The 13,456-nt window shown below is 43.2% G+C and overlaps 1 protein-coding gene across 1 annotated transcript; it reads right to left on the bottom strand.

Moving 5' to 3' along the window:
- Positions 1-5,528: 5,528 nt before the first annotated feature.
- fam131bb (family with sequence similarity 131 member Bb) lies at positions 5,529-12,339 on the bottom strand. The gene is made up of 6 exons (XM_061080746.1): positions 12,230-12,339; positions 10,453-10,674; positions 10,123-10,263; positions 8,298-8,614; positions 7,260-7,523; positions 5,529-6,004 (listed from the first exon to the last, which is right to left on the bottom strand). The coding sequence occupies exons 1-6, from the start codon at positions 12,324-12,326 to the stop codon at positions 5,792-5,794; spliced, it is 1,254 nt and encodes a 417-aa protein (XP_060936729.1). The 5' UTR covers positions 12,327-12,339; the 3' UTR covers positions 5,529-5,791.
- Between the last annotated feature and the right edge of the window lie 1,117 nt (positions 12,340-13,456).

Genomic DNA, 13,456 nt, shown 5'->3' with positions numbered 1-13,456 from the left:
CGATAATGAAATAATGTGTTGATGAAGACTTAATTAATTTGACCTAGAGGTCAAAGAGATCATGCATTTAAGGTTTATTGATTAAAGTTAATTTCAAATTATAACTTACATTTATCATATATTTGCTGTATGGTAAATACTCAAGTCACTGTAATTTATAAAGATAATAAATATAGAATTTGTCCACTAGTTTATTTTAATTATTTACAATAAAAATGATGATATAGCTATGTTAGCATACTTTGTGAGATTGTGCATACGTGCACTGGTGGTTTGAGTGAAAGTGAGCATTCTAACATGTTAATGACATAATGTTTATAAGCATAGTTTAGCAGAAGCTGGTGGCAGGTTGAAGTGTAGATCCTCAACACTGCCCCCTCAATGTTAGCAGCTGGGACACCTGATGTTTATTTGTTTATTCTCCTCAAAACAGTTATTTGATGCTGTAAATTACGTCATTATTGAAATCTGAGACAGACAATCAGCAGCAGAGGTATACTGGCAGGACCTAGATAACCGGGGCTCTACTCCACCATCCCTTCTAGAAAGAGTCTGATGTCACCGGCAATATGACAGTATCTGAGACCTTATGGCTTAATTTTTGTACAGTTAAGAGGATGTGGAGATGTGTTGTCCATCCTTATTCACATTTGTTAGTTCAAACTGACTTTAGTCCAGTGTGGAAAAAATGCAGCGTCTGCTGCTTGACTACATCATCAACCAGTAAAGCACTGCAGTTAAAAGCCAATTCTCATTCCTGAAAGATTAGCTCATAAAAAGACTGTTGCATTTCTACTGTTCATCTCACCATTGTTGCGATGAATAGAGGAAATAGCTGAAATCTTTCTACAGTTGTAAAATCCTGTCTGTTTATATAAACTCACTGTTTTGGCATCTCACAAGCTTTAAAATCCACATCTGTTAGAACTTCACTTCTTCCTGGTACATGAGGCAAGACACCCTGGCCTAATGGTGGCGCTATGTGAAAACTCAGGAGCTCGCCAAAGTCCCCACTAGGGGGACGAGAATATCTGGACCGAATTTCATGAGACATCTCAGTAGAGACCAAAGTGTCTGATCAATTTACGGACCAATAGTGAGGTTAACGGGATAGTTCACCCAAAAATGAAAATTCAATCACCTACTCACCGCTTAGCCAATGGAGAGGTGGGTGAAGTGTTTGATTCCACAAAAGAATTTTAAATGGGTAAAAAGCTTTGGATGACACCACAGGATAATTTGGAGGCAGTTTTTTTTACGTTTGAAGAAATGTTCCCCAAGTTAATCAGTGAATTTTCATTTTTGGGTGAACTATCCCTTTAATATTGCTTGTTTACGTTGTAACCTTGGTTCTCTGAGTGAATCACACCATCAAGTGGTTTCATGCCAACACAGGTGTTTTATGGGTAAACCATATGGTGTGACAGGGATGATATGTTTTAGCAGAGGGATTATTCCCCCGAATATGTGGAATATGTAACAGAGTGGAGAGATGGTCCTAATACGATAGTGACCACCATGTTAGTTACCGCGTTCCTGTGTTCAGCCTTGATAAGAAAACAGGTTTGTCCTGTGAAGGTCAACGGTGTGTTTCTGTACGAGCTTGAACAAACAGTCAGCTCGTCCAATAGCAGGCCACTCTCCGAGGATGTGTCAGAAAATAATCCTGATGAGGAGCAGAGAGGAATGTTATTTGGAGAAGGACGACAGGCTGGATTACTGTACGCTGCTGCTGATGCTGCTGCCAGCTCCTTGGAGATGTCTGTTGTGCCTGAAAATCACCAGTGAGCTGGCAGGATGCACCGGCTGCCACAAAATGTTGTTTGAAGAAAAGAGACACATGACAAGATGTTATTATGGTAAGGCCCCAGAGAAAAAAAAAGGGGGGGGGGGGTGGCGGATGTGTGAGAATGTAATTGTTTACGAGTAGTGAGAAAGATCCACTCGTAGGCACGAGAAAAGCTGTTTGCTGATTTGTTTATTTGCTCTTTCTCCACCGGAGGAAAAGAAGAGGAGACAGGTAAAGGAGGGGGGGGAAGGGAGGTGTAGGAGGTTCTGTCGTGCAGGAAAAAGAAGGAAAAGGAAGAGAGTTGTTGACAGAAAAGAGAGAGAGAGAGATACAGAAAGAGAGGGGGGGAGGGAGGGAACCACATGGAAGAACCATCCTGTGACAGCTGTCCAACAAGCATGCATAGGTGTGAGTGTCAGGAGAGAACGCTGGTGTCTCCAGCCACACTGTCTCCTCTCAAACAAATAAACCCCATTTCATACAGACTTTGACAGAAGCCATCATATTTCATACAGCGTTTTATACAGCAGTTAAGTGTTTTTTTTTGCAGCACACTTCCAAATTAAATCTACGTTACATGTCTGATTGCTTCAAATCCCCTTTGGTCGATGTGAAAAGGTCATCTTTCTTTTTTTAGGCAGTGATTCTTCCAAATAAGACAGCAGACAACTTACTGTACACAGACAGACAGACGGACATAGAGACGCACACAAATATACAGAACAGATACAAAGAGATAGAAAGAGAGGGAGAGGCGAGGAGAAGGAGCGGAGGACCAGAAGCAGAATTGTGAGCGTCATGCCTGCAGACAAGTTACTGTAACCCTTGGAAGATGGCAGTAGAATCTTACAAAAAAAAGAGGAACTCAACCGCGAACCAGTCACTTTTAACAAAAGACGTGATCAGTAAACCTTAACATCCACAGAAATATATTTGGCTTCTTGTTATTAGTTTATTCATTCATTGAGATTTTAGATAAAACATAAAAATAGAAAAGAAAAGAAAAGAAAAAGCTGGTTTAATCGAGTCCATGCACATTTCTTTGTGAACCAATGTCTGTTTTTAGCAAACATTGAATATACTAAGCGATAATCTCTCCACCGCATTGTCCCTTTAAAAACCGAGACTCATAAAGCGAAAGAAACCACTCCCGGATGGGTTGGTACCTACAAGAAATTAAAAGACTCTGTACAAGCTGTCACATTATTCCTCCCCAACCAAGTAATTCTTCAATAAATAAATGAATATGTGCCATGGTGTAAAGACATTCTGTTTGCAGTTTTGAGCGCTCATAATTTATTTTTTATCTAAACCAGGATTCGTGATGTGAAGTCAAATGATGATTTATTATCATTGAGAGCTGCCAAACAATCCGTTTCTAACCAAGGCATCTTCTTCTTTTCTTTTCTTTTCTTTTGTGTAAAGTGCTCAAAACTACATCACCAGCAGAAGACTTAACAACCATGACACGTATTCTAACTTACACTGGAGGGGATTTCAGCAAGTTAGTAGAAAAATAAACATTAGCCCCCCCCAACATTGCATAAAGAAGCAATCAATAAATAAGTTCATTCAAGTCAATAAACCATTTTTTTTCCTCCTCATCTTCAAAGTTCCTCACACAATCATCAAGTGAGAGGAGAAGGTGCTTTCCCCCCCCGCCAGGAAAAACAAACCAGATGAAACCAGTGGTCGTGTGTTTTTTTAAAATTCGTCAGTGAGACATCCACTTTGTTCTCTGTCTCTGCTGAACTCTGGCTCCTCGCTAGAAAACAGCCATTCTTCCTCTGGCGGGAAAAAAAAATAAACAAAAAAACACAAAAATAAACAAAAAAAACGTTCTTCCTCAAACATCATGAAATCACCAGCACACTCCAGGCAGCTGCTTCACAGTAATCACGATGTGCAGGAAGACACCGATCTGTTCGGCTCTGGAGTGTTCAGCCCAGCGCCTTCTCTTCTATTCCCTGATTGGCAGACTGAGCGGCACAAGGGGGCCGCCACTTCCCCCCATGATCTCAGACCTACCGCTGTACGTCGTCCCCCCCCAACCCCGGGGTCAAAACACTTTCGAGTGTTTGAGTGATCGCTCTATTTACAACACAAACATTCCTACGTTTCATTGAAAAATAAAATTAGACTATCAAGTGGGACTGGGAGGTGTAAAAAAATAAAGAAATCATACTGTAGTAGAACAGTTGTGACTGTGAGCGAGAGGCGACTATTATATATACTCAGACTATTTACATCTATACGACAGAGCCGACACTGGTCTGTTGGGAAGCCAGTGTTGTGTCTGCCTATTGCTGGTTACAATTTAGATATTTGTGTGAGTGTGTGTCGGTGTCACAGGCGACGTTTGGAGACAAGATTCAGACAGATCGATGGGGACGAAAAGAAAAAAGCTGAGGTTAAAAGTCAGGTTTAGGAAAGTAGTGGATGTGGTGAACATTAGGTTGAGTCGCCAGGAGTTTAATGCAAGTCTATGTAATGTCCCTAAAAGTGACCTGTGACAATGCACGCACATGTGTGTTTGTGTGTGTGTGTGTGTAAGTGTGTTGGAGTATGTAGTAGTGGTCTAGGGGCACCAGCAGTGAATCCATCTCCAAAACATAGTCAAACGACTCCCTCTCTTCTTAGGGAAGCGTTTGATTCTCTCTGCACAGCGAGGAAACAACAGAGCTCGACTCTCATGTGTGTACTGCCATCTGTCTCCCAGTACATTCAAAAAAACAGTGGCTATCATCTCCAATTTATCACAACTACCGGACGTCTGTGGAAAAGAAAGCAGCTGAGGATCTGTGTTGTTAAGTGGCTCGGTTTTGGTTGTCGGTGTTGCCGAAAGCTTTCAGAGTGGGAACTGGGTTAACGGCAACAGTCCAAAGGCAACCTCTGATCTGTTGGATTGCATCAGTGCAAAAAAGAGATTCGCTTATGCAGCTCTGTCTTTTTTTTATTTCTCCGCTCACGCCCACCGCAGGTCCACTGTGGCCCCACCTGGGAAACTACGGTTCAGTGCAAAGTCTATACAGTGCTGTATAGGACAGGTACTCCATAGGATTCTGAAGAAACATGCATACAAAGAGACAGAGTAGGAAGCACACTATCTTACAGTACAATCCTCTTCTGTGCAGTGTTTAGTGTGTGCAGTCAGCAGGACAGGCCTGTCCCTGGGTTGTGCCTCAGGCAGCCGGGTGCCACAACATCATAGACGAATTTATTTTGGAGGGTTAAACTGCATTTCACTGAAATGCTGACACGTACTGAGTCTAATTTATTTAGAAGTGAAATCGATGTGAAAAACTACGCCGTGTGTGTCGGATGCAACAGGGAAACTGATTTGGATAAACACTGTCTAATACTGTATGTTGAGTAACAGCTGTAAACAGAGTAGTTCTCCCGTAGGAAAACTATTATATCTTAATGCGCTTATACATAGCTTTTTCTTATGGTCTTTTTTTTTCTTCATTACAAAATTATTCTTATCATTATAATGTTTTATTATGGTAGATTTTTCATTATCATTATAAGATGATGACAGGGTCAAGTTGCTTGTCTTCATAAAAAGCATGCATGTTTCCGTCCCCCCCCCCCTCTTCATCTCAGCGTGGTTTTCATTTCCTTGATGGAAATGTCTCTGTCAGTTGGTGCTCCTCCTCCTCCTCCTCCTCCTCCTTCTCCTCCTCCTCCTCCTCCTCCTCCTCCTCCTCCTCCACCTCCTCCTCTTCAGTTTCTCCATCCCCACTCCTCTCTTCATTTACCTTCGGGATGTAAGGCTTACAAAGAAATAGGTGTCCTGTGTTGCATCAGCTCATGTCTCACTACGAGTCCACTTCCACAACTGTCTCTCACCGTTTTCCAAGAGTTCATCTTGCAACCAAAAAGTTGTGTTGGTGATACCTGAAAAGGAACAGATTAATAGATATAGGTTGTATTATTACGCTCTTTCCTCGCTGACTCCACGGTCAGTTTGTAATAAGGAGTCTCTTGACAGCCGGGAACTCAGTTGGTTGCCATGGAAGCGACCAGCCCCTCCTCCTCTTTTTTCCCCTCCAGCGTCTGAATGAGGCCTGAGGTGACATCGGAGGCCTTCTGCTCTGTGATTGGCTCTGCTGGCGGTTGCCCCGGACTACTGCCTCCGGAGGCATCCCCTTGTTGCGTGGGCGGAGTCAATGTGGCCGACTCAGGCTCCAAGAACAGTGTCACCTCCTCCTCCTGGTCAGGACAGACACACACAGCAGGTTGAGTTTCATCACAGCTTTCAGCTTGAATGACCAGTTAACCATGTGAGTATAAGAAGTGAATGTAACTACAAGTCTTAACTGGTGAACAATAACACCAATGTGTTCAATGACTAATTTCTCATCCAGGTAGAAGAATTTAAGCTTCTTAGAGAGTGAATCTTCTCATTCACAATTTAATGGACATAAATGTGCGTTTGCATCTTTTATTTACTTTGTTGCATTAATTAAATCCGTTATATGGTGATGCAGGCTTCAGTCGGGACAGTTTCTCGTTTTGTGATATATATGGAAAAACATTTAGCTGTACAGCTTGTACCTCCCTTTTCTTATAAAACTACTGTTTCCAAGGTCAAGGTTGAACTTAGATGTTGAGTTTCTCTCTTGTTGTGTTCAGGACTCTTCAATATCCGAGATTTCTGAGTCAGCAGCTGAAACGTTAAAACATTCATGTGCTATCAATTTGGGATCAAATGTATCAACAGGGAGGGGACATATAAAACTAATAGTTTTGTGCTTTAAAGGGGGACTACAGTGAGTAACTGTTGCATTTACATGTAGTTAAACGATTTCACAATCAAGCAGCAGATGTCAAAATATTATGAATTCAAACTCCGAAATCTTTACAATTCCAATTACAAACTCATAAGCACTTTTCATTACATCACCTGTGCATCCAAGTGTCACTAGTTTTAAACCCAGCAGCTCCACTTATTAACACAGGCATTCTGTGAGAATGAATCTCAAGGTTAATCCAAGGTTTGTACATTTATCCTCAGAGCCACAAAAGATATTACACAACTGTTTTCACAGGCTTGGAATCTGGTGGAATCTTTTCTTTAAAAGGCAAAGCTAATTATTCACTGAAAGTCAATATCTTTCAAAAGCTACAAGAAACACTCACTTACAGTAATGATTTATGTGGTATTCCCTTAGAATAATTGACTAATTGTTCATTTAAAGTCATATTTTGTCGAGCCAGCTGCTCAAAGCCTAAAGATTTACAACGAGCAAGCAGAAGCTGCAGATCCTCACATTTGAAGAGGGAGAGGTAATGGGAGAGGAACAAACCATTTCAGATGCATCAACTGAAAACAACCCATGTCCAGAGGATTAGACATCAATCACTCAACTCAGAGAATTATTAGGAAAATAAGAGTATGATGAAGGAAAATGATTAAATCTCTGAAGATGTAACTTTATGTTATCGAAATCCACATCCACCTCACCTTGACGTCCTCCTCCTCCTGCTGCTCCAGTAGCGGGGAGTGTTCTGTTCCCACCATGTCGTCTCCAGAGGGGACACAGAGGCTCGGCTCCACCACCGCCGCCACGCCCATGAAGCCGCCGGCCTCCGTCTGATAGGCCTCCATCTGCCCTGTGTTCCACAGATCGACCAGCGGAGGGTGAACGGTGTGGACCAGACTGTGGATGGTGCTGTTGGGCGTCGCTTGCAAAGAGTGGTTGGCGCTGTGCAGCCGGTGCTCCAGAGACTAGAGACACAGGGAGGAGAGGAGAGAGCGATCAGAGGGAGAAGATAGAGCTGTGATCTGCTGCTTGTTTGTCCAAATCAAGTCTTCAGTATCACACTGTCATGTCAGAGACGGCATGATGTCGAGCTTTTGTAAAAACACACAAGGCCTGGTGTTGGCAGTTGAGAAAAAAAACTGAAGCATTTAAGAACTCGAGGGATCAGTATTTCTCTCTTCGAGCACAGGAGCAGTTGAGCAGCTCCTTTTGATTTACAGAACAGAAGAGATCAAGGCTCATCATTTTAATTCAGCTGCATTTTAGAACAGTGACTAAAGGACCTATACTCCGAGACAGCGAGTGGGGTTTAATTAAGTGGAACATTTACATTAAAGCACACTTTCCCCTGTAATTAGTACCTGCGAAATGTTCACATTTCTTTAGGTGAACTGGATTTCCACACGGTTTGTCAAAAAGCGGAGTGTGACTAAGTTTATCTTGTTGATTTGAAATGGGTGAACGACTCCAGAAGTTACAGAGACATCTGAGGACACAGGGGAGCATGTGAAAGTCTGAATAAATAGGTTTTTACTCGACAGACGGAGACAATATCTTGATAGAATCTGTCTCCGCTCTGAACATTTGAAATCCTCTGCGACTGAAACTGTCTCCGGTGCTCAAATGTTTACTCCTTATTTTAATGCAAACAGTAAATATGCTCACACACTAACTGTATATGCTCGACTACTCCTACAGTTCACCGCTCAGTCGTAGAACTGGGGCTTTGAGTGGATCACCTGTTGTTGCTGATACTGGAGGAGCTGCTGCTGCTGGTAGTGCTGGATCTGTTGGATCTGCTGCAGCTGCTGGAGCTGATTCTGCTGCTGGAGGGTGAACGTCTGCTGCTGCTGCTGCTGCTGCGACAGGAAGTGATTGGCCGGCTGCCCGTCGTACCCCTCGGTCCCCATGACGTAGGAGCTGGTGGGGGCAGACGTCACGACAGAGGGGTCGGCGTTGATTGGCTCCCAGGCGTCGGAGGAGGAGAGGCAGTAGTGGCCCTGGGAGACGTACGCTTGAGGCCACACCTCCGCTGACGAGTGATGCATTATCTGATCTGGAAATAAATGAAAAATGCGGTGGTTGCTGTGTTACTCTTACTTTACTTTCATCAAGAGCCATTTATTGTTCCTTGGGAAATTGGTGGAACCGTCAAAAAGCAGCCTGAAGTGAATCAAATCTAATCCTGGATCAGCCCCCTGATCCAAGTTTCATGGTAATCTGTTGAGTAGTACTTGTGTAATTCTGATAACTAAGAGACTAACAATGAAAACATAACCTATATGTTGTATAGCCTTGTACTTGGATGTGGTTATCATTCGGTTGAGGAGATTTTAAGCAGGCCGACTAATTATTACACAATTCAAGGTCATATCAGTCCTGATGAATAAAGGTTTGACTGGGATCCAGATCGAAAACTAAATCTCCACACTGGCTGAATAAGTACTATGACAGAAACTCTCTGACAAACCTTACTCTGTTTATTAATCACTCATGTCAAACTGCTTGATGCTCTGACTTTGTGCCGTTTATCTTTTTCAAAAGAGATGAGTATAAATTGGGCTGGTGAGTAAACCCAGCGACCTGCTCTCACCCAGTGCTAAAGGATTATTTGCTCAGAAATTATGAGATAATTTGATGCAAATGCATTAATGAAGCGTCTTACCCTTAAGGAAGTTTATCTTAACACCAACTAAGAACTAATTATTACCGTCTACACCCCTGGTTTCATGATAAGAAAAAAGGTTTTCATTCAGAAAACATCTGTGGACTAAAAACGTCCAAATAACTGTGCCTTACTCTGAATAGATGCAGTCAGAGGTTTGACCTTCCCACAGTGCAACTATCCAGAAATGAGGCCAAACTATCTAAGATAGGAATGCTGATATCCACCATCTTGTGTATTTGCAGCCAGAGTCTGCACAGGAGCGATAGGGGGATTGAACCGTGGTAACGAGGTCCTGCCGACACACGCCTTTGACCAATCCCAAGTTAGTCTCAGCTGTCAATCATGACGTTTCACCCCATTTTTCTAGCATCAAATAACTACTTACAACCAAGCTTATGTGAAAAAATAATTCTTGAACAATCATCAGTTAGATAAGAAATTCCTAGGATGACAAACCAATTTGAGAAACATTTATTTGATGACATTTTGACTTTTCAGTTTGGTTAACCTGCTAACATTGATGAGCATATGTGAGCTCTGCCCCTGCTAGCCACCAGGTAGCAACCGAGATGCTTGGCTTACATTTTTATATACAGTCTATGATTAACACTGACAGACCAATTTTTTAAATGTTACTAATGTTTACTTGAGTACAATTTTTAATTCAAGACTTTATTTGCAGCGGAACATATACAAGTCATATTGCTACATTTATTAAAGAAAATGAAATTAAGAATCCTTACATTACTTCTGAATATATTTCTTGATAGCATGTTGTCAATTTATTTAAAAAATATCTTATAACCAGATCATTACCAGTTTGTAATGATGACAACATTTAGCAACACGAGCCACTAGTTGCAGCCATGTTTGTAGGCCGGTTTGTGTTCCTGTACCTCGACTGGTGATGCTGTCCTGGTTGACCTCGCTCAGGTGAGCCACACTGCCCTGGTTTGATCCCGACCGCGGACTCTCTCCATCCATCGATGACCAGGCCATTAGCGTTGCCTGTGAGATGGCAAACTGCTGCAGGATACCTGAGGTGAGGATTCAGAGACGGGTCAGGATCATCGTGAGAACCTCCATCAGGTTTAATTGGCTGAAAAACTGGCATGAATCCCACACAGTGAGGTGATGAGCACATCATTCTGCTGATGTCAGTTAACAGACTCTGTGGAGTGCCTGACCTCGTGTCTCCCTGTGTTTTCTCGAGTGTGTTTACGAACCCGCAGCGAAGCGGGCCTCCTTCTCCCCATCGCTGAGGTCACTGTACGCGTCGTTCTCCAGCCGCCGCTCCTTCTCCCGCTCCTGGGTGGTGATCCGGGCCGCGGGGATGCCCCCCGGACCCACCGTCGACATGCCCCAGTTCTGCCACTCGATCATGTGGGCGACGCGACCCTGAGCCATGCCCGTGGGCTTCGTCACTCTCTCCTTCATGGTGCGACTCACTATAGGAAGACAATGGGAGAATGGAATGTACGGCAATGGGAGGGATTTGAGTAGAGGAAGTGAAGAGGGGGATACAAGTGGGATTAGATGAGGTGATGAATTTGGAGCAGAGATGGTGAAGGGATTGGAGAGAAAGTGGCGTGGATAGATAATGGACAGAGAAAGAAAGATTGGAAAGAATAAACATATACATGTTATTATCTAAAGTATATTACTCCTTGGTCATGGGGGCCGTGATGGTAAATGATCATTGGAAAATGCAGCAGGGTTGGACTGATAAACTGGTTTGGCAGTTGGGATGATGTAACAGGAAGTCAGTGTTGACCTCCTGATGAAGGTCATTTCATTGCATTGTTATTAATAATTGCAATAGTGCTTGACCTCAACTGGATCAGATTACATTTGCACAAATGCGTGAATATCATTATAATTATTAGATTATGTTGTATGACGGCTATTATGTGACTCTCCCATTTTGTAATTTTGGTTTTGATATTGAATATTAAATTCTTGATAGAGAGCTAGAGAGATTTTTTTCTTTACTATATTGAATAATGAAATGACAAAAGAATCCTTATCAGTCAAATCCTGCTATTTAAAGGCCTGAGGTTTAACTATGATCTTCATGAACATGGATTATGAGAATCACTTAATGATGACGGTTGTGGGAATGACGTCCATGTGCTTGATGTGACTAAGCTGTCACCTGGGGTGAGGTGGCTGTGTGGCATGAGTAATGAGAGGTGGCCTTGTTGACATGAGAGCTTTCACGCCTCCGCTAAACTGCACTGGATAAGCAAAGGAAGAAAAAAAAACCCTGCTCTTTCTCCTCATTGTCTGTGTGTGAACTTGACCTGTGAAATCACTGCAGAGTGAACTTCTCTATAAAGAAAACACTGATTGCCTGCTGCCAAGCAAATACAGGCTGATGTCTGCGTAATGGCTGTGTTCCATTTCTCATGTGACCAACACACGATGTAAATCCCTGGTTGTTTGATTGTCTCCGATGGCGGCGCATGGAGATGAGATTTATGAATAAATTACAGGAATACATTATAGGACAAATCCGTTGCCCACCACACAGCTGCACTTCATTGCACTGTGCCGTAAAAAAAACTGCACTCAAATAAACTGCACTGCACAAATCGTCTGGATTCAACCAAAGACACTGCACTAAATGAAACACTCCACTACACTGTACTCAACTGTGTTAAACACAGCACTTTACACAGTTCAAAACATCAATACTAATAGTTGTTCAGGACACAACAACTTCACAACCACTTAACATATAAAACTACACTTCCCACTCACCACTCACCTTTTCTCAGAGCAACAAGCGGTGCGATGATGCAGTGTGTGCGTGTGTTGAGCATGTTTGTCGGAGTGAATTCTTTCCGTCAATGACTCACGAGGAGCCATTGACAAGTGTTATCGCAGTGTGAAGGGGAAGTGAAACAGGGGAACCCGTTTTGGGTACCATGCTGACTCCGGCTCCCAGTGAGGAGGGAGCCAACATGGGGTCGATTTACCAGATACAGAACAGACACACACCTGACACACCTGACAGAGAAGACTTAGCCAGTGCCCCAATGCCGTAGGCATTTGAGTTCCTCTTGAGCCTCGGGAGGATTGACGTGGTGTCTTCCATAGACAGCTAGAGGGAGAGAAGAGAGAGGAATGGAGGAGGGGGAAAAAGGGTGGAGAAAAGAATAGTATGGCAGGTGCGACAGGGCACACAAAGACGTCGAGACGGTGTGTGTTAGAGAGGGGTGAGTGGAGAGGAGAAGTGATGGAGATGTGGAGTTAATACAAAAGATCAAATCTACATTACCCAGATCCTGATTCCAAGTCACAGTGAAGGCTACATTTTAAATTCTGCACCATTAAGTGATTCAGATTGTGCTCACTACCGTGCACCACTACCATCACAACCGATAGAGATCGAGTGTAAAGCCAAGGTGGAGGGAGGTCATGAGGGGGAGAGAGCTGATTGCTAAAGGGTGAAATCCAAAAAAACGGAGAGAGAGAAAGAAAAGTAGTAGATGAAGGAATGGTGTCACAACACTTACATTGATTCCTTCCCATGAAAATTCTGAACGTCCATGCTGAGGAAGAGAAATAGGAGGACAGAGGGATGGGGGAAAGAGTAAGAGTGACAGGACAGAGAACATTGACGTGCATGTTGGGGACACATGGGAGAACACAAAAACAAAAGAGAGGTGAGACAGACGAGGGAGGGAGGTACGTTGAACATGCAGAGAAAAATTAAGAACAATAAAGGAAAAGGAAAGGAATAAAGAAATGACAAACACAAAGGTTTTTCCACGAACGAGGAAAAGCAAGAGTCGAGGACCAGAATGACAGGGAGAAGGGAGGGGATTAAATCAGTTTATATTTGCGTATTTATGTAGAGCAGAGTGAATATTCTACAGATGAATGAGTCTTCACTCTGGTTACATGTGCAACCAAAAACACTGAAAGCCTGCGCGTGTGTGTATGTGAGAGCGTGTGTGATAGAAAGAGAGATTTCATACAGTATCTGATGCTGCAGACAGACAGGGGACTGAGGCTAATAGATGGGAGCGGGGGGGGTGTGTGTGTGTGTGTGTGTGTGTGGAGGCAGATGCTGGGGGACGGAGCAGATAAGCAGCAGCCTCTGCCACACCACTTCTCTCTATCAGCTGGACTGACACTAACGCGAGCGGTGGGTTAGTGGCTGTGCTGACGTGTTTTCACCTTCCTGCCGATGTGGTCAGACAGTGGAGGCTCAAAAATTTA

Source organism: Limanda limanda, chromosome 11 (genome assembly GCF_963576545.1).
Source record: "Limanda limanda chromosome 11, fLimLim1.1, whole genome shotgun sequence".
Taxonomy (NCBI): domain Eukaryota; kingdom Metazoa; phylum Chordata; class Actinopteri; order Pleuronectiformes; family Pleuronectidae; genus Limanda; species Limanda limanda.
This window is presented reverse-complemented; position numbering and strand designations above follow the sequence as displayed.